Source organism: Bombina bombina, chromosome 6, assembly GCF_027579735.1.
Source record: "Bombina bombina isolate aBomBom1 chromosome 6, aBomBom1.pri, whole genome shotgun sequence".
Taxonomy (NCBI): Eukaryota; Metazoa; Chordata; class Amphibia; order Anura; family Bombinatoridae; genus Bombina; species Bombina bombina.
Genome location: NC_069504.1, coordinates 153,852,804 through 153,875,497, shown reverse-complemented (window position 1 = coordinate 153,875,497; position 22,694 = coordinate 153,852,804). Strand labels below are relative to the sequence as shown.

The window sequence follows — 22,694 nt, the reverse complement described above, 5'->3', positions numbered from 1 at the left end:
AATTTCATGATGATTACAGCACTGTTTCAAAATCCTTGGAGGTTGAACTTCAGCTCCACAAAGCGCTGTATTATCAAAGCGCTGTAAAGTGAGGTATACCTGTACACTGGGATTTGAGAGACAATTTCATACATGTCCATAGAACGACCATGTTCAGCCCATTTTACAAAAAAACAACAATTATGCTTTGTATTTTTTACTTATAACTACGAATTTCTTAGTGATTTTTGCGCATCTAGTGTACTTAAATTACAATTTGCGCTGTGCATAGTTAATACAATTTATTCCTCTGTAATTTATATACAAATTTTAAGTTTTTGAAAAAATACGATTTTTGGTGAACAATTTTGTTACGATTTTGATGCACCATAACAATATATTTGTCTTTCATATTGTTGTGTGAATGGTTCAATTATTAATTTTGTATGATTTTTAAATTAGCTATTTAATTGTGCAGTTTTATATTGTATGCATCTCCTCCCCATACAAAAATGCAGTATACACCCCTTAGTGAGAGACCCTGTTTTCATGGTAAAAAAAGTGACTTTATAGAATTCCACCAGGGAAGTAGGAGGACTGGCGATCATTCTTATAAGATTCTCACCAGTCCAGAGTACTTTATAGAATCAAGCTAATATTCACTAAGGCCTAGATTTAGAGTTTTGTCGGTAACGACCCGCGTAGCTAACGCTGGCTTTTTTCTGGCCGCACCTTTTAAATACCTCTGGTATTGAGAGTTCACAGAATGGCTGCGTTAGGCTCCAGAAAGGGAGCGTACAGGCATATTTAACGCCACTGCAACTCTCGATACCAGAGTTGCTTACGGACGCGGCCAGCTTCAAAAACGTGCTCGTGCACGATTCCCCCATAGAAAACAATGGGGCTGTTTGAGCTGAAAAAACACCTGCAAAAAAGCCGCGTTCAGCTCCTAACGCAGCCCCATTGTTGTCTATGGGGAAACACTTCCTACATCTGCACCTAACACTCTAACATGTACCCCGAGTCTAAACACCCCTAACCTTACACTTATTAACCCCTAATCTGCCGCCCCCGCTATCGCTGACCCCTGCATATTTTTTTTAACCCCTAATCTGCCGCTCCGTAAACTGCCGCTACTTACATTATCCCTATGTACCCCTAATCTGCTGCCCCTAACACCGCTGACCCCTATATTATATTTATTAACCCCTAATCTGCCCCCCACAACGTCGCCTCCACCTGCCTACACTTATTAACCCCTAATCTGCCGAGCGGACCGCACCGCTATTATAATAAAGTTATTAACCCCTAATCCGCCTCACTAACCCTATAATAAATAGTATTAACCCCTAATCTGCCCTCCCTTACATCGCCGACACCTAACTTCAAACATTAACCCCTAATTTGCCGACTGGAGCTCACCGCTATTCTAATAAATGTATTAACCCCTAAAGCTAAGTCTAACCCTAACACTAACACCCCCCTAAGTTAAATATAATTTAAATCTAACGAAATAAATTAACTCTTATTAAATAAATTATTCCTATTTAAAGCTAAATACCTGTAAAATAAATCCTAATATAGCTACAATATAAATTATAATTATATTATAGCTATTTTACGATTTATATTTATTTTACAGGCAACTTTGTATTTATTTTAACCAGGTACAATAGCTATTAAATAGGTAAGAACTATTTAATAGCTAAAATAGTTAAAATAATTACAAAATTACCTGTAAAATAAATCCTAACCTAAGTTACAATTAAACCTAACACTACACTATCAATAAATTAATTAAATACAATATCTACAAATAAATACAATGAAATAAACTAACTAAAGTACAAAAAATAAAAAAGAACTAAGTTACAAAAAATAAAAAAATATTTACAAACATCAGAAAAATATTACAACAATTTTAAACTAATTACACCTACTCTAAGCCCCTTAATAAAATAACAAAGCCCCCCAAAATAAAAAAAATGCCCTACCCTATTCTAAATTACTAAAGTTCAAAGCTCTTTTACCTTACCAGCCCTGAACAGGGCCCTTTGCGGGGCATGCCCCAAAGAATTCAGCTCTTTTGCCTGTAAAAAAAAACACATACAATACCCCCCCCCCCCAACATTATAACCAACCACCCACATATCCCTAATCTAACCCAAACCCCCCTTAAATAAACCTAACACTAAGCCCCTGAAGATCTTCCTACCTTATCTTCACCATACCAGGTTCACCGATCGATCCAGAAGAGCTCCTCCGATGTCTTGATCCAAGCCCAAGCGGGGGGCTGAAGATGTCCATGATCCGGCTGAAGTCTTCATCCAAGCGGGAGCTGAAGAGGTCCATGATCCGGATGAAGTCTTCTATCAACGGCATCTTCAATCTTCTTTCTTCCGGAGCCATCATCTTCCACCCGACGCGGAACATCCTCTTCTCCCGACGCCTACTCGCCGAATGACGGTTCCTTTAAATGACGTCATCCAAGATGGCGTCCGTCGAATTCCGATTGGCTGATAGGATTCTATCAGCCAATCGGAATTAAGTGTCAGAGTATATGAATATTATGATGAATATTACATATGTGTACATATATATATATATATATATATATATATATGTATATTTTATACACTGTATATGTTAGATGAGAACTCAGGATTAATTAAACATGAGTTTGTTGAACACAGCTTCTAATACACGTCTATCAGGATTGACGATCAGTAGAGCCTTTTTGAAACACAAACATTTCTTTTCTAAAGGAAATAGCTCAGTGACCCTATTCATTTGACTATATATGCAGATTTTTATAACCTCAGAACATTTGGTGAGGTGAGAAAAGAATGTGTTCAAGGACCCCTTTGGAATTTGACACGTGTGATACAACAGTTCTATCTCACTGAATCTCTATTTGAAGACTTACTGCAAAAACCCCTCTTGGGGGAAGGTGACACAAATAAAATCAAATACACATCTGCACTGCTGGCTAAACAGGAAATATGCTGTTTTAAAGACTCTTACAACTCCTCATGGATTGACCCCATGTGATCTACATAGACAGGATTCACTTGGAATACAGTACAATACTGAATTAAAAATAAGCTATTATTCACATATAAATGCCAGGATACCGATAACATTGTAATGCATTTTAAACTAATAATTAGCAGTATTAAATTACCTAAATAAAATAAAATGTTAATAATATAACATATTTGGTATCAGAATAATCAGAAAAAAATAACCTAATATTAACCATCTGTAATTGGGGTTATATATGATTAATGCAGAGAGTGTGATCTGATTAAATAACCATTTTATAAAAAAAAAAATTAACTTGCTTAAAAATGTCAGAAATGCTGTATTGTATTGCTATGTTGTACTGTATGCTGCCACCTGGTGTTATGTTGCGAGAACTACAGCCAGAAGGTTCTTTCTGGCTGTTAAAAATGAAATTTCCAAGGGCCAATCCGATTTAGACTTCCCAGATAACCAATGGGAAGGTCAGCTCCCGTAGTGCCACCCACATGATGTCATCAATGATTATATAATGGGAGTGTTGAATGCACAAGGGAGAGTTGTCTGTAACTTGTTGAAAATTAGTGATCTGATTTTGGCTGCGATATACCTGAAAAAAAAAAAAAGTTCACTTCAGCAAGGAGCTTAAAACTTATCCTTGATTTGTGCAAAAACCTTCTTTCAAATGAGATGACCTAAAGACCGCTACGAATTGGTTCAAAATTGGTGAAATATATTGTATTTTAAATTGGTAGTTATAAGCCTAGGTTTTGTTCAAATCTGTGTCTGAATTGGCTAAGTAACTCATCTATACAAGTTCTGATATTGTCGGTTAATTTTGTATTAGGATAAATTGCAGTTAAATAGCAGAATATATATTTTATCCTATTGTTTTATAAACACTGTTTAGAATTGTATTGCTTGGATGTTAAAGGTTTTTAGTCCCATTGTGTTAAATAAATAAGGCTGAATTGTGAAGGTATATTGTTCTGGGTTTTGTAAGAAGAATAGCATATCTTAAGAGTTGGTTCTAACGCATATAAACTTTTATTTAGTTTCCTTTTATTGCAAATATAGTTCAATATGTTTATGGATATTAACTAAATAAAAGAATTCAGATATTTATATTAATTGTATGGTCTAGTAGATGCATGGTTAATTAGGGTTTCTATTTCTTTGTATTGTGTTTATAACCCTGCCATAAACTTATATATATTATTTGGATAGCACTGCTAAGATTTTCATAAATATACTGACATAATAATTGGAGGCATTGCATGAGATTTAATAATATCCATCATAATTGATATAATATATTTGTAAATAAACAGAAATTATTATAAAAGAAAAAAAAAAAAAAAAAAAAAATCATATTTCGATATTAATATTTTGAAGATATAATTTTTTTTGAAAAGTTGAAATATTAATTTTCATATTTCGAGATTTACATTAATATCTTGAAATATTATTAAAGATTAATTTTGAAAAATTAATAAAAATATTAATTTTTCATATTTCAAAATTAATCAAAAATATTGATTTTTCATATTTTCAAAGTTAATAAAAAATATTAATTTCTCATATTTTGGAATATTAATTTTTCAAATTTCAAAATTAATAATATTTTTTTTTTAATATAAAAATTTTCCTTCTCTCTTTTTATTGGCAAAAATTGTATTAGCGTTTTAGTTTAACTAAGTACTAAACCAATATAATAATGTCTGTAGCCAGAAGTGACTCATTTAATTCTGTACATAGCAATGAAATTGGTCCCATAACCATACCTATTACTAAAGGTCAGGTCCTTAAGAAAGATATCTTAAGTTACCTTAAAGGGAAGTTTAATATTGCGGGTGAATTAAATGATTTTATGGATATGCTTGAAACTAGGGCTAAAAATATTACCGTTAATAATAATATGTGGAATGAAGAGAATGAATTCTTCCAGGAATTATTAATGATTAATCAATGCGAAGCTCCCAAAAAGCGAGACGAACTAATACTAAAATCCTGGCCCCTTTTAATATGCATAATTGACGAAATGTCGTTTTGTGTCACAGACAAACGATTGCAAATACAGGAGCTAGAAAATAGTATTCGTTCCTCGCGCAGACGCGAAGAGGGTTTAAAAATAGCCAAAAATAAAATGGATGAATTTGCCCAAAACCTAGCCACCTTAGATAAGCACAATACGGACTTAATCGCGCAGATACAAGATTTAAATAAACAGCTTGCGCAAAGCCAGAGAGAATTAAGCGATTTAAAAAGGTCATATCGCCATAATGAAAACCCCTATATTAGCAATGAGAATAATACAGATAATGCTAACTCCTTTAGCGAACGCGTCAGGGACGAGGTACGAAAATATATAGAACAACATAGACAAATGACCCCTAACGGGTCAGAAGTAGATTTCCCAAATAGACAATCCCCTCAGGATGTAAATCCAGAGGACAGCTGTAGCGCAGCTGATGCGGGGGAGGGAAACTCTAACAGAGAATCCCAAAATAAGTCTGATAAAGTCTATGATTCCCATAAAATAATCACCTTCGTACAACGCGCAGTACCTATATTCTCCAATAAGGGAACAACATCTGTAATTGATCATTTACAGGCTTTTGAAAATGCGTTAGCTATAATGAATGTTACAAGTGAGAAATTGAAAATTGAATTTCTGCCTTGGGTATTTGACAGTAAGCATCACAAATTCTTTGCTTCACTAAAGGATATGAATATTCATTCCTGGAATGGGGTAAAACAACAATGCAGAAAAGAATTCGGGCAATATCGCACTAAAACTGCCGCGAAAATAGCGGTATATGGTTTAAAGTGTCGTGCGAATCAGAGTCCAGTCGAATTCCTTTCTGTATTGAAAAATGCGTACAGTATGGCTGAAGATAATCCCAGATTTGATGGCTCAGAATTTGTAAATTTATTTTTTGAAGCATTGCCTACACCCATCAAAATCAACTTAGCTAGAGATTTTGATGAGGACTGCTCATTGGAATGGCTGATCAAAGAGAGTACAAAATTATACTCTATTCAGCAGTCCAGTGAGCAGGGGGTTAAAAAGGAATCAAAACCCAAAATTGTAGCAGAAACTAGGGTGTCACCTAAACCCCTCAATTTGGAGTCTAACAAGAGAACTTATGCAGAGGTGGCCAGTCAAAACAGGCCATCTCCACAGAGGTTTAATTCTGCCCCTCCCCCTACACAGGTTGAGGCGCAGGGAGACTATAACCAAAGTGGGGGACATAATCAGGTGAATAATTACTCACAAAGAGAATACTCACCAAATAATTGGTATCCGCGCAAGGGTAGATACAATAGACGGCGAAGATATTCTCAGGGTAACCAGACACCCCAGGTATATAATGCTCCCCAAAGTACTAATGCTGAACAAGCTGAACCCCAGGGGCAACCACGCCAGAATAGAAATAGTGGCCCTGATTCTGAGGGAACCCAATGGTCCAGGAATCAGTACAATGGGGCATCAAGAGATAGGCCCAGGGGTAGAGGTAACTTGTACAATCAGGTAGATATGCTGTTTACCCAATTAAATCGGTTGAGCGAACAAATCGCTAATATGAGTCAAAAATCTACGGCTCAGCAACCGAACAATACTTTTTTAGGGGTACAGCCAGTGGTCAGCAGTGGACCACAGGCACAGTCATAAATACTGCAGTATCACCTGAAGGGGAGGGGAGAGATATACAAAATGTAGTAATAAATATCAATGATACTAATCATGTTATCTCCCCACAGACCGGAAACGGACAAATTAGCTGTGACAATGAGCGACATCAGCCGGGAAAAATTAACCAAACTTTTCCTCTGCAGTGTTCTCTTAACATTATTTCCACAGATGCAGTACACAAGAACCCAGCTGACCTTGTCATAGGGGAAACAGGTAGGTATGAAATTTCCTCTGCATCGAATGACACAGCGGATCCAGGTAAAATGTGGCGAAGCCCACAGATGTACAAGAATGCAAATTTTATGTGTGAAATGATAGAAACTGCAGGAAGATATTATGTACTAGTTGAGCTGCAAGATTCAGTCTCCAACCCTATCAGGGGATTAATTGACACTGGGTCACAGGCAACTATCTTATCCCACAGGTACTACACACAGCTAAATGAGCTAACACCCCACAAACCTAAAATAAAAGAATTTGACGGTTCTCTAATAGGTGTTGGGGGTGACTCCCTAAAAGTCTACGGTACTGCCTGGTTAAAATTTAAATTGGGGAACAGGGTCATAAGACACCCTGTCATTATAGTGGATCTGCCAACTGATCGTTTAATTATTGGTAGTGATCTCCTGAAACGATTAAGCACCATAATTGATTGCATAAATAATGTAATTTGGTCGCAAGTTAAACGGCCTATCAATTATGAAAAATCTGATATATCTCGCACCCGACATAGCTGTCACGTGGTGGAAGAGAAACCAGATGCTGTGGAGATTCATTTCAGGAATAACTCTACACCTGAAATCACTATTCTACAAATAGATGATCAGACTCCTTTTAGTGGCTCTGATGGTAATACTTTTAAAATTTCGCCCGGAAAAATAGCGAATATCTCCCTAGATGGCGATATATTAACCATATCACTCCACAAGGGGGATCCTAAAATCCCTAAAGGGGGAGACCATGCTCAATACCTCACAGGGATTGAGAGAGTTAAAGAGGATCTATTTATCCCTATACAAGTGCATGACCTTGGTAAAACCAAGTATGCTAAAATAAATTTAAAACAGGAAGCTAGCTATATAAGCGAAGGTTTATTAGAGCAAATAGCTGAACCTAAAGTGATTAAATATCTTTCTCCCCAAGACCACTGTGTCAACGGCCTGGATGACAGGTCTGAAAGCTATAACATCACAGCTAAGTGCTTATTATCTATCTCTATTGGTAATAAGTCAGTGAAGCACCTGTTTTTAGTTTTAAATACTCCCCATAATCAAATATACATTGGCAATGATATCTTACATAGATATGCCATACAAATAGATTTGATTAATTCTTGCCTCTGGAGCAGGTTAAAGGGGGACCCTGAAGTATTTCAGGATGAAAATGCAGCCCTGAAATCAAACCAGCAATTGCCATATGCTGTGAATATGCAGGTATCTAGCGATGTTATAATTCCTGCTGGGGCTGATAAATTTCTTTTACCCTTACAGGTAAAGAGAGGTCAGAAATTAAAAACTTCTGAAACACTGATTTGCCTCTCCCATAGAATACAAGATCTGGGTGTCTCAGTAACCTACACTCCTATGGTGAATATTGGAACTGTTCCAATAAATATTATTGTGCGTAACATGACCCCACAGGATATAACATTATCCAAGGGAACTACCATAGGATATGCACTGGAATCAAGTTATTACACTTTTGGATTCCAGAATAATGTAATTGGGCTAATACCTGAAGGATACCTAACTGAAGAACAATTAATAGAACAATCCTTTGCATCTATGCCAGAGGGTCTATTTAATATTCAGTCTATTTATCCCTTCAGCTCAGAGGAAGGCATCTGTAAAATTGAAGAAGCCTCTCTGGTGTTTGATCAGCCAATCAAACAGCAAGATTACCCCAATACCCAGAGTCATGGGAGCAATGTAAATTATAATCAAGGGGATCTCACCTCTAGACTGGAAGAAGCCTATGAAATAGGACAGCCTGAAATCTTTCCAGGATTTCAGCAAATAGTCGAAGAGCAAATATCCTTAGCCAATGGCTGTTCTAGCGATGATGAACGCCAACAGCTGCGAGAACTCCTGATGGAGTACAAGGATATTTTCGCTAAGGATTCTTATGACTGTGGTACCACAGACTTGCACATTGCAAGAATACAAACAGATCCTAATGCGCCACCTGTATTTGTCAAACAATACAGACTTCCCTTAGCCTCATATGATTCTCTTGCAGAGATCATAAGGAATTTGGAAGAAAGAGGTATTATCAGACAGGTGCACAGCTCTTATAATAATCCTATTCTAGGTGTCCTTAAGCCCAATGGACAATGGCGTTTGTGTGCTGACTTAAGACAGCTAAACAAACGAGTATACATGTCTGGCTGGCCTGTACCATACATTGACCAGTGCCTAGCACAAATGCAAGGATCCAAAATATTCACTGCCATTGATTGTGCACAGGGATATTGGACCATAAAGGTACATGAAAAGGACCAATATAAGCTAGCATTCTCCTTCCAAAAGGTCCAATATGCATTTCAAAGACTTCCTTTTGGATACATAAATTCTGGACATGAATTTGCTGTATTCATGCATAAGGCTATGCCTGATGCACTGGAAAGGGGGACCTTATCTTATGTTGATGATGTTTTAATCAAAAGCACAGACTTTGAAAAACACATCGCAGAGCTTAAACACGTCCTCAGCCAACTTAAAAGGGCAGGTGTCAAATTATCCCTGCAAAAAGCTCAATGGTGCCGCACTCGTGTAAACTTCTTGGGACATGAAGTTACCTCTGATGGATTAAATCCCCAGAAGAAAAAGGTGGAAGCTATAGTGAATTCTAAAAACCCAACTAACTTAAAGGAATTGAGATCATTCCTGGGTATGACGAATTATTCTCGCAAATTCATTGATAATTATGCGGAATTAGCTAAACCACTACTACTTCTTCTAAAGAAGGATGTGAAATGGCACTGGAGTGAGTCTCAAGAGACAGCCATCAGAGAGCTGAAGAGAAAACTCACTCAAGCACCTTGCTTAGCGTACCCTGAAGGTGGTAAACCTTTCTACTTAGAAACAGGGTACACAGATGTAAGCATGAGTGCTGTGTTATACCAAAAGCATGATAATTTGAACAAAGCCATTGCTTATGCGAGCAAAAATCTATCCCCAGTAGAAATAAAGTTTAACGATTGCGAAAAAGCCCTCTTATCTACTGTATGGGCTCTACAAAATTTCCGCAGCTATATACAGGGCGAGAAAATTATTGTAGAAACGGCCCACCAGCCTTTGCTATATTTGCAAAGTGAGAGAATAAGAGATGGGAATTTGTCTAATAGCCGCATAACAGCGTGGACTCTTTCCTTACAAGGCTGGCCCTTAGAAATTCGCTACAAGCAGAATAAAAAGAATCCAGTCGCACAAGGGCTTGCTGAGCTCCACGACTGTACTGCTAGAGATCCTGGGGAAGAATTATCAGAAGATGATTTTCTGGAAGAACAATTGCTTTCCCCATATAAAATGTACAATGAGGACCATTGTCAAACATTACCTTGGGTATATGTTGATGGTTGTTCTTACCATGCCACTATTGATAATGAGCGCAGATTAGTCGCTGGCATTGGTATAACTGGGGCAAACGGATTCTCAAATATATCTGTAGGTTTCAACATTGGACCAAGATCCAGTCAAGTTGCAGAACTAACTGCTGTTTTCAAAACCATTGAAATGGCTATTGAACATGGTATTCATGAATTTGTGATCATAACTGACTCAAATTATGTGCGTGACAGTTTTGTTGAATACCTGCCAACTTGGAAAAGAAATGGCATGCAGAAAAGCAATAACAAACCAGTCAAGCATGGCAAATTGTTCTGCGAGATTGATAATCTGGTAGTATCCAATGATTTAACCATACACTGGAAAAAGACCAAGGGTCATTCCAGAATTCTAGGTCCGGATAAGGAAGGCAATGACCTTGCGGATTCATTAGCCAAACAAGGAGCCATAACTGGAGAACTCCTTAATATTGACCACTTAATGGGTGCAATTCAGGTAGAAGCCATTACCAGAAACCAGGCAAAACAACAGAGTGAGCCTAATTTGGTACAATGGAGTCAGGATTCTCCTAGTGAGGACCTGATCACTAGTCAAAAAGAAGACCCCATTGTAGGCATCTTCTATAAACACATAGAAGATCCTGAAAGCAACCCCATCTCAAAAGATGATTATATTGGCAAAGAAGATCTGAGAATCTTAATAAAATCTAAATCACAATTCAAATTACAGGATGGTTTGTTAATTAGAACCTCCAAAACTGGCATCCAACAGTGGGTAGTACCCACCAAGTTCAGAGGTCTAATGCTTCAACATGCCCATGATGCTCCCACATCTGGTCATCGCGGTGCCAAACTCACGTACGAAATATTGCATGACTACGCTTTTTGGCCACACATGTTGAAAGATGTTCAAACCTACTGTCAAGGGTGTTTAATCTGTCCACAGTTCCAACCCACTGCACCAACGCATAGAGCGCCATTGCAGAAAAGGGGGATGGTAATGCCATGGTCAGATATACAAATTGATTTTATTGGTCCGGTAACAAGGTCATCAAGAGGTAACAAGTACATGTTAACAGTGACATGCCTGTTCACTAAATGGGTAGAGTGCATTAGTGCACCTAACAATAGTGCTGAAACATGTGCAGCATTGCTCATCAACCATGTATTTTCCAGATTTGGTTTGCCCCAAAGAATCGAATCAGATCGGGGGACCCACTTCACTAGCGAAGTGATGACAAAAATGTGGAAAATACTAGGGGTTAAAAGAAAGCTCCATATTGCTTATAGAGCTGCCTCAAGTGGTGGTGTAGAGCGTTACAACCAATCCATTGTTAAAATCCTCAAAAAGTTTGTGAGTGAAACAGGTAAAGACTGGGATATAAAACTACCTCTAGTCTTAATGGCATTAAGAGCAACTCCAAGTAGTGCTACCAAGATGTCACCTTTTGAGCTGATGACTGGTAGAAGAATGGTTCTACCTCAGCATCTGCTGTACCGTACATCAGACCAAAATTTGATAAACGCTGCCAATACACATCAATATGTGGAAAACTTAAGAAAGCACCTGCAATATGCCTTTGCATTTGCTCAAAGGAATTTAGAAAGAGCCGCAACTGCCACTAAAACCTATTATGATCTCAAAACATCCAAAAAGGAATATGAAATAAATGATAAAGTTTATCTTTATAACTTTGGAAGAGATCAGGTTAGGGAGAAGAAATTTCTTCCCTCATGGAAAGGTCCTTTTGTCATTACTGACAAAATATCTCCAGTGGCCTATAAAATACGGATCCCCAAAAATGAAGGTTTCATAGATAAATGGGTACATATAAATCAACTGCGGGCATGTCATCCCAGGTCCCAACTACAAGTCATAGAGGGAGAATGAAGTGTCATATCCCCAAATGCACTAAAGACATACTGTAATTTAAAGATGCCTAACTGATAAACATGAAAGCTCAAAATAACAAACTTTCTTCATAAGAGACTGTCTATGAGGTATACGGTTGATCCTCATCAAATACCACTGACTTTAAGCCAATTCAAATACATGTGTCCTACATCTATTTGAAGTTGGAAGGGGGATTTATGTCAGAGTATATGAATATTATGATGAATATTACATATGTGTACATATATATATATATATATATATATATATATGTATATTTTATACACTGTATATGTTAGATGAGAACTCAGGATTAATTAAACATGAGTTTGTTGAACACAGCTTCTAATACACGTCTATCAGGATTGACGATCAGTAGAGCCTTTTTGAAACACAAACATTTCTTTTCTAAAGGAAATAGCTCAGTGACCCTATTCATTTGACTATATATGCAGATTTTTATAACCTCAGAACATTTGGTGAGGTGAGAAAAGAATGTGTTCAAGGACCCCTTTGGAATTTGACACGTGTGATACAACAGTTCTATCTCACTGAATCTCTATTTGAAGACTTACTGCAAAAACCCCTCTTGGGGGAAGGTGACACAAATAAAATCAAATACACATCTGCACTGCTGGCTAAACAGGAAATATGCTGTTTTAAAGACTCTTACAACTCCTCATGGATTGACCCCATGTGATCTACATAGACAGGATTCACTTGGAATACAGTACAATACTGAATTAAAAATAAGCTATTATTCACATATAAATGCCAGGATACCGATAACATTGTAATGCATTTTAAACTAATAATTAGCAGTATTAAATTACCTAAATAAAATAAAATGTTAATAATATAACATATTTGGTATCAGAATAATCAGAAAAAAATAACCTAATATTAACCATCTGTAATTGGGGTTATATATGATTAATGCAGAGAGTGTGATCTGATTAAATAACCATTTTATAAAAAAAAAAATTAACTTGCTTAAAAATGTCAGAAATGCTGTATTGTATTGCTATGTTGTACTGTATGCTGCCACCTGGTGTTATGTTGCGAGAACTACAGCCAGAAGGTTCTTTCTGGCTGTTAAAAATGAAATTTCCAAGGGCCAATCCGATTTAGACTTCCCAGATAACCAATGGGAAGGTCAGCTCCCGTAGTGCCACCCACATGATGTCATCAATGATTATATAATGGGAGTGTTGAATGCACAAGGGAGAGTTGTCTGTAACTTGTTGAAAATTAGTGATCTGATTTTGGCTGCGATATACCTGAAAAAAAAAAAAAGTTCACTTCAGCAAGGAGCTTAAAACTTATCCTTGATTTGTGCAAAAACCTTCTTTCAAATGAGATGACCTAAAGACCGCTACGAATTGGTTCAAAATTGGTGAAATATATTGTATTTTAAATTGGTAGTTATAAGCCTAGGTTTTGTTCAAATCTGTGTCTGAATTGGCTAAGTAACTCATCTATACAAGTTCTGATATTGTCGGTTAATTTTGTATTAGGATAAATTGCAGTTAAATAGCAGAATATATATTTTATCCTATTGTTTTATAAACACTGTTTAGAATTGTATTGCTTGGATGTTAAAGGTTTTTAGTCCCATTGTGTTAAATAAATAAGGCTGAATTGTGAAGGTATATTGTTCTGGGTTTTGTAAGAAGAATAGCATATCTTAAGAGTTGGTTCTAACGCATATAAACTTTTATTTAGTTTCCTTTTATTGCAAATATAGTTCAATATGTTTATGGATATTAACTAAATAAAAGAATTCAGATATTTATATTAATTGTATGGTCTAGTAGATGCATGGTTAATTAGGGTTTCTATTTCTTTGTATTGTGTTTATAACCCTGCCATAAACTTATATATATTATTTGGATAGCACTGCTAAGATTTTCATAAATATACTGACATAAGGTAGGAAAATTCTGATTGGCTGATGGAATCAGCCAATCAGATTGAGCTCGCATTCTATTGACTGATCGGAACAGCCAATAGAATGCGAGCTCAATCTGATTGGCTGATCGGATCAGCCAATCGGATTGAACTCCAATCTGATTGGCTGATTCCATCAGCCAATCAGAATTTTCCTACCTTAATTTCCGATTGGCTGATAGAATCCTATCAGCCAATCGGAATTCGAGGGACGCCATCTTGGATGACGTCATTTAAAGGAACCGTCATTCGGCGAGTAGGCGTCGGGAGAAGAGGATGTTCCGCGTCGGGTGGAAGATGATGGCTCCGGAAGAAAGAAGATTGAAGATGCCGTTGATAGAAGACTTCATCCGGATCATGGACCTCTTCAGCTCCCGCTTGGATGAAGACTTCAGCCGGATCATGGACATCTAAAGCCCCCCACTTGGGCTTGGATCAAGACATCGGAGGAGCTCTTCTGGATCGATCGGTGAACCTGGTATGGTGAAGATAAGGTAGGAAGATCTTCAGGGGCTTAGTGTTAGGTTTATTTAAGGGGGGTTTGGGTTAGATTAGGGGTATGTGGGTTGTGGGTTGTAATGTTGGGGGGGGTATTGTATGTGTTTTTTTTACAGGCAAAAGAGCTGAATTATTTGGGGCATGCCCCGCAAAGGGCCCTGTTCAGGGCTTGTAAGGTAAAAGAGCTTTGAACTTTAGTAATTTAGAATAGGGTAGGGCATTTTTTTATTTTGGGGGGCTTTGTTATTTTATTAGGGGGCTTAGAGTAGGTGTAATTAGTTTAAAATTGTTGTAATATTTTTCTGATGTTTGTAAATATTTTTTTATTTTTTGTAACTTAGTTCTTTTTTATTTTTTGTACTTTAGTTAGTTTATTTCATTGTATTTATTTGTAGATATTGTATTTAATTAATTTATTGATAGTGTAGTGTTAGGTTTAATTGTAGGTAATTGTAGGTATTTTATTTAATTAATTTATTGATAGTGTAGTGTTAGGTTTAATTGTAACTTAGGTTAGGATTTATTTTACAGGTAATTTTGTAATTATTTTAACTATTTTAGCTATTAAATAGTTCTTAACTATTTAATAGCTATTGTACCTGGTTAAAATAAATACAAAGTTGCCTGTAAAATAAATATAAATCCTAAAATAGCTATAATATAATTATAATTTATATTGTAGCTATATTAGGGTTTATTTTACAGGTAAGTATTTAGATTTAAATAGGAATAATTTATTTAATAAGAGTTAATTTATTTCGTTAGAATAAAATTATATTTAACTTAGGGGGTTGTTAGGGTTAGGGTTAAAATTAGCTTTAGGGGTTAAAAATTTTATTAGAGTAGCGGTGAGCTCCGATCGGCAGATTAGGGGTTAATACTTGAAGTTAGGTGTCGGCGATGTTAGGGAGGGCAGATTAGGGGTTAATACTATTTATTATAGGGTTATTGAGGCAGGAGTGAGGCGGATTAGGGGTTAATAACTTTATTATAGTAGCGGTGCGGTCCGCTCGGCAGATTAGGGTTTAATAAGTGTAGGCAGGTGGAGGCGACGTTGAGGGGGGCAGATTAGGGGTTAATAAATATAATATAGGGATCGGCGGTGTTAGGGGCAGCAGATTAGGGGTACAAAAGTATAACGTAGGTGGCGGTCGGCAGATTAGGGGTTAAAAAAAATTTAATCGAGTGGCGGCGATGTGGGGGGACCTCGGTTTAGGGGTACATAGGTAGTTTATGGGTGTTAGTGTACTTTAGAGCACAGTAGTTAAGAGCTTTATGAACCGGCGTTAGCCCAGAAAGCTCTTAACTACTGACTTTTTTCTGCGGCTGGAGTATTGTCGTTAGATTTCTAACGCTCACTTCAGCCACGACTCTAAATACCGGAGTTAGAAAGATCCCATTGAAAAGATAGGATACGCAATTGACGTAAGGGGATCTGCGGTATGGAAAAGTCGCGGCTGAAAAGTGAGCGTTAGACCCTTTCCTGACTGACTCCAAATACTGGCGGTAGCCTAAAACCAGCGTTAGGAGCCTCTAACGCTGGTTTTGACGGCTACCGCCAAACTCTAAATCTAGGCCTAAGTTTATTATAGGTGGTGATTGTTGGCTGCACACATATTTCCCCCCACAGACACAAAAAATGCCAGTAGTCTGTGTCCAGAGCTGATTTAAATTGTGTTTAGCCCCATTGCATAAGTTAAACACGCCCCGTGGAAACTGTAGAAATTGCTGTTTTCCTATTGCTTCATTCTGTTCCTTTAAAGGACAGACACCAGTTGTTAGGGAAGTTTTTCATTCTTACATGTTTAAATCTTGCAGTCCTCACCTCCTGTTTTTCAACCTCCTACCCTTCTAGACTGTAAGTTCCCACGGGAATAGGGCCCTCAATCCCTCCTGTATGTGTTTGTAAATTTTGTCCTGTATCTTACAAGTCTTGTATTGTTTTATTTAAATGAATTGTATCCATGGACAGCGCTGCGGAATATGTTGGCGCTTAATAAATAAAGTATAATAATAATAATAAACCTTCTTTGATTCTTCCAGCTATTATAAAGGAATCCGTCAGATGGTACAAGTTAGCGACCAGGACATGAATACACATTTAGCAGAAATTTCACGGGTATGTAACTGCATTTACATTTGTTTTTTTGTATACTGTTTAAATGTACAGTTGCCCTGTAGAGAATTCTGCACCTTATTGTGCTGGTGGTGTTAATCATAGCTGTAACTGGATTTTATTTGTTGTTGATTTTATTTCTTTTTATTATTCTAGTCATTAAGTGTAAATAGTTTCATATGGTTATTAGTATGTAATTAAAATCTTCATCGATGTAGTGATTTTTAATTACCATTTCTTTTTATCCACAGGAGCACACAGAGTCATTAAACACACTTGTAGCACTACACCAGCTGTACCAGTATACAAATAAATATTATGATGAGGTGAGTTTTACAAATCATTTTTGATATTTTGTGGTTTTACAAATTACATAAGAGGAGCAGGATTAGTGTATGGGTGTTTGTGTGTGGGGGGGTTTGTTTGTGGAACAATAATAGAATGCAAAAAGTGTTACTACTTAGAAACAAGTATTCTTGGGCCTACCTAAAAGAACAAACTAAAAATAATAGTTTTGTTTAGACAGGTGTTGTTTTTTGTTACGTTCTAAAAATGTCAGATTCATATAAAAGTTATTTAATTATTGCAAAGATGACATCAATCACCTGTTTCCCGGCAGCACTGTCATACATAGGGTAGACAAAATACACAGCACAGCACTTTCTGATGATGTCACTGCACAAATGTGCTTGCACATCACTCCTGATACAAACTGTAATTGTTATATGCTATTATACCTGTATCAGAAAATAATCGCATTTCTTTATACACATTTGTTGCGCTTTTAAGGTTATTGAACACGTTTTTTTCAGTTATACCGAACAAGTGGCATAAAAATCCCAATACATCGTAAAGTGAATGTAAATTTTCACGAATGAAAAACATAATTTATGCTTACCTGATAAATTTATTTCTCTTGTAGTGAGTTCAGTCCACGGGTCATCCATTACTTATGGGATATATTCTCCTTCCCAACAGGAAGTTGCAAGAGGATCACCCAAGCAGAGCTGCTATATAGCTCCTCCCCTCACATGTCATATCCAGTCATTCTCTTGCAACCCTCAACAAAGAAGGAGGTCGCGACCCTGTTTTTAAAAATACTATTAAAAACAGAGGTACTTTCATTCATGAAAGTTTACAGTGCAGCCGTTTTTTAAAAAATACTTACCTTTTCTTCCTGGCAAGCGTGGAACACCGGAGCAGCGATTCTCCCGCCCCCAGGTCGTCTCTTCTTACTTCAGAAATGACGAATCCGGCTTCCTCCAATCATGGCGTGGCCTCAGGCAATGTTTGCTTTGGGGGGGAAAGCCGTTATTGTCATTTCTGAAGTAAAAAGAGATGACCTGGGGGCGGGGGAATCGCTACTCCTGTGTTCCATGCTTGCCAGGAACAAAAGGTAAGTATTTTAACAAAACAGGGCCCCTGTTTTTAATAGTATTTTTAAAAACAGGGCTTTCATTTGTGAAAATTTACATTCACTTTAATGAGCAAGTCTGAAACATTTCAGGGTTAAAATTTTTATCTTAAATCCTTTCGTTTGCTTTTCCTGAAAGAATCGAAGAGACCACTGCCTCTTGTGCTTTACACTTTTGTTTAAATGCATGCTGGCAAATTACCTTTTAATGTCACATAGATGGGATGCACGCCAGTCCAGAGCTTATATGACTATAGTCGTGCACACGTGCAGAGCAGTAAAAAGTATGGCAGGCTAGCAGTGCCTTCTACCTTTTCAGAAAAAGCCAAGTTGAATATTTCAGAAAAGTTAAAAAGTTGTATTTGGGCTTTTATAGTCCTTTAAGTGCGTTAACACGGTTAAATTGCAAGACTTGATTAATGCTATTTTGAACTAAAATCTGTCCTTTTAGTGACATTAACGTCAGTTTTCTTTTCTTTTTTTTTTCTTTCCCTTTGGTTCATTATGTACAAGGAATTGTAATATGTTCTATATGTTAAACTGATGTTGTACACAGAAGTGCATATTCAAACTTTTTGTTTGTTTGTTTGGTGTAAAAAAGTTTAAATGTAATAGCTCTTTTTCATGTGCAAGAAAAAACTATTTGGCCCTTAGAGCTTATCTTCCCTTTAAATTATACCTAAATGTTCTGTGAATAAAAAAAATCTGAACTGTGCAGGTAATAGGCGATTTCCCTATCTGTATAAGTAAACCTTAGTAAATGAAGGCTTTATTAAAATTAAATAATGTGTAATGACTTAATGGGACATCATACACTAGATTTTTCTTTGCATAAATGTTTTGTTGATGATCCATTTATATAGCCCATACATGTTGTTGTTGTTTTTTTTTTAAATGTATAGTTTTGCTTATTTTTAAATAACATTGCTCTGATTTTCAGACTCCTAACCAAGCACCAAAGTTTTAGGAGAATACTGATGTATACCTACTCCAGCTTTGGTCTGTTTGTGTAAAGGGTCTTTTCATATGCAGGGGGAGGGGAGAGTGTCTGCTTTTTCCCACTTGCAGTGGGTGTTCCAGCTACCTTTTTAACAGAGCTAAACTGGAAGCTTATAATTAAGTTTTTAAACGGTTTTATACTGGATTTTTAGATCAGTATCTGTGCATATTATTCTTTATAGTAGTGTCTATTACATGCAGTTATATGACAATTGATGTATACTGTCCCTTTAATAGTATCCACTTCTATTTCCTAGATCATCAATGCCTTGGAAGAGGATGCAGGAGCCCAGCGAATGCAGTTAGCCTTCCGGTTACAGCAAATAGCCGCAGCCCTAGAAAATAAAGTCACAGATCTTTGATTGAAAAAACACAAAGAAGTCTGAAAACTATGTTTTTCTTCTAAAAGAGTGTTATATTTTTTAAATGTCCAGTTGCCTTTTTTAATTGAACAGATTTACACAGTACACATGTAATGTAAAAACTGATAAATGAACTGTTTTTAATGTAAATTATGCCGCAGATTCAACTTTTGTTATTAGGGGATTTTATTTTATAACCATTGTAATTTCACAGTGCAATTTTATGCATCTGCATTTTTAAATTCATTATGCAAGTATACTAAATTATTTAGTGTCATTTATAGTCGAGCAATACTTTTAATAAGCAATCATTTCAATATAACAAGATTTCGTTTCATTTATACCTCCCTGTGGTTTCATTTGAATTATACGGGTACTGCTTGCAGATGCCCCAGAGGTACCATAGGAGACACAATTTTAACAATGTCCAAAAAAATATTACCAGAGGTTGACGGTGGTTACAAAATGTCTAAGCACAAATCAAACCTTTTTTTTCTGTGTAAGCCCATTTTTTTACTAGGAGGTTTATTTTATATAAATATACATTCTAACGTGCCTTATCGATACCAGTTTGACCAGTTTGATAAACTGATAATCAATGGTTTTGTAAAAAAAATATACAGAAAGTTTATTTATGCCACAGTTTTCTTTTTCTTTTTGTGAAAAATTGTGACCAGCTGAAAACTGTAATTAATTTTATGTCAATGGATTATCATTTGACATGATTATGTAAAGTTTTAATATGTTTATCTTGTATGGAAATGTCACAGGTATTGTTTCTTTGCATTTAGTAGCTTAAAAAGCAACTCTTTATTTGTATATCTACACTAGGAATGTAAAATGCAACATGAAGAAATCAGTATCTGTGTTAGAATAACCACTACCAGCAAAATATATTATTGTACATTCAGGAGCTTCAATAAAGCTTCTTAAATCTTGTAACCAGTTTGATCTGTGATTTGTGTTTTAAAGCAACATATGTATATCATAAGCCATACATACATACTCGATTTATGTAGTGGCATTATTTCTTTCATCAGATTGTGAGTTCACAAGTCATCATGTGTGGGAATTCCACTCCTGAACACTAGAGAGAGGCAAAAGAGACGCCAACACACCAGAGATTTAAATCACTCCCTCTTCCCATGATCCTCAGTCATTTTTGTTTGTTTCCTTGATGAGGAATGAAGTGACAGTTGAAGTGCAGATCTACTCATCATTGAGAGGAGTCCTTTAACCAATCTGAGGCCCATTTCCTCCTCATAGTATTATTATTATTATCAGGTATTTGCAGAGCGCCAACAGATTCTGCAGCACTATAAACATAGGCAGTGTACAAGGTAACATTTATAGGGATTAAATGGGTAGAGGGCCCTGCTGAGGGTTGCACTGTTGTAGTCAGCTCTTATGAAGGTGACCTACAAACAGCTGGGCTTACATGCTAAGGGTTCAAGGGGAAAGCAATGGAGTTAGGAAAGGTTAGTGTAGGTTGTATGCATCCCTGAATAGTAGGGTCTTTAGGGAGTGCTTGAAGCTTTCAAAACTAAGGGAGAGTCTTGTGGAGCGAGGCTGAGAGTTCAACAAGATGGGAGCCAGTCTGGAGAAGTCCTGTAAATGGGAGGAGAGTAGGAGATAGTGAACAGAGCAAAGGGGACGGGAGGTAGAGTATCTGGAGACAAGGTCTGAGATGTAGGGGGGAGCAGTGCAGAATTTTGTGTTTAATTCTGGAGGCAAGAGGAAGCCAGTAAAGGGTTTGGCAGAGAGCTGCAGCAGATGAAGAGCGACATGTAAGGAAGATTAGCTTGGCAGAGGCATTCATTATTGATTCTAAAGGAACTAGGTGGCTAGGCTATGTCTAATTTTAGAGATGTTTTTAAGGTGGAAGGGGCAGGCTTTAGCAAAGGACTGAATGTGAGGAAAGAAGTGTGTCCCCCATCGGGCATGCAGGGTAGGGGTAATGATGGAGCTATCTACAGTTATAGAGAAATGAGGGGTGGGGATTTTGGAAGTAGGGGGGAAAACAAGGAGCTCAGTTTTGGAGATATTTAGCTTAAGGTAGTGAGATGACAAGATGAGATATTAGAAAGACAGTTAGTGACACGGATTAGCAAGGAAGGAGATAGGTCTGATGCAGAGAAGTAGATTTGGTTGTCATAGGCATACAAATGATATTGAAACGCGTGGGACTTTAATAAGGAACCTAATGATGACGTGTAGATTGAGAAGGGGACAGAGGACGAAGCCTTGCGGTACCCCAACAGAAAATGGTAATGGGGCAGAGGATGCCCCAGAGAAGGCTATACTAAAGGTACAGTTAGACCGGTAGGAAGAGAATCACAAGAGAGCTGTGTCGCAAATGCCAAAGAATTGGAGGGTTTGGTGCAAAAGAGGGTGGTCGACAGTATCTATGGCTGCAGATAGTTTAAGGAAGATAAGCAGAGAGAAGTGGCCTTTGGATTTTGCTGTAAGTAGGTCATTGGTAACCTTATCGATTGCTGTCTCTGTGGAGTGATGGGGGTGAAATCCAGATTGCAGTGGGTCAAGGAGGGAGTTTAGTGTAAGGAAATAGGATAGACATACATATACTATCTTTTCAAGAAGCTTTGAGGCAAGAGAAAGTAGATAAATAGGGTGGTAGTTGAATGGGGAGGTTAGATCGAGAGAAGGTTTTTTAAGGATAGGTGTGACCAGTGCGTGTTTTACAGATGAGGGAAATATACCGGTGCTGAGGGAGAGGTTGAAGATGTGTGTGAGTATAAGGGTAAGGGTAGAAGAAAGGGAGGGGAGTAGCTGTGAGGGGATGGGATCGAGGGGACAGGTGAGAGTGAGAGGACAGTATAAGGGCCTAAACTTCTTCCTCGGTAACGGGAGAAAGAGCAAAATTTATGGCTGTGGGTTTTGGATGGTTGTGCGCTTTTGAGCAGTACCCTGTTGGTCAGTGGGGTAGACAAGGAGTTATCAGCCAGGCAGTGAAAGATCTTTTCTGAGTGACAAATGTCACAGGCCTCACAGGTGAAACATGGATTTGTCCACCAATCCCCCTGGGTTGTAGATGTTGTTACTTGTTTAGATCCTTGGCATCATGTTTGCACTGCCTAGGATGGGCTTGTCTACTGGGAGCAAGTTGCTGCATTTAATGTAAACACAGTGAACCAAGATGCTGACAATTAAGTACTTTGCACCTTCTTAGCCAACCAGC

At 37.2% G+C, this 22,694-nt stretch overlaps 1 protein-coding gene across 2 annotated transcripts in view; it reads left to right on the top strand.

Moving 5' to 3' along the window:
- Positions 1-20,437, top strand: part of PLXNB2 (plexin B2) — a gene marked incomplete in the record, with an annotated part of 627,297 nt that extends 606,860 nt beyond the window's left edge. For both annotated transcript variants that reach the window (XM_053716644.1, XM_053716645.1), the window contains 3 exon segments: positions 16,648-16,723; positions 16,972-17,046; positions 19,391-20,437. In XM_053716644.1, coding sequence (XP_053572619.1) covers positions 16,648-16,723; positions 16,972-17,046; positions 19,391-19,495 — 256 coding nt within the window.
- Positions 20,438-22,694: the final 2,257 nt, after the last annotated feature.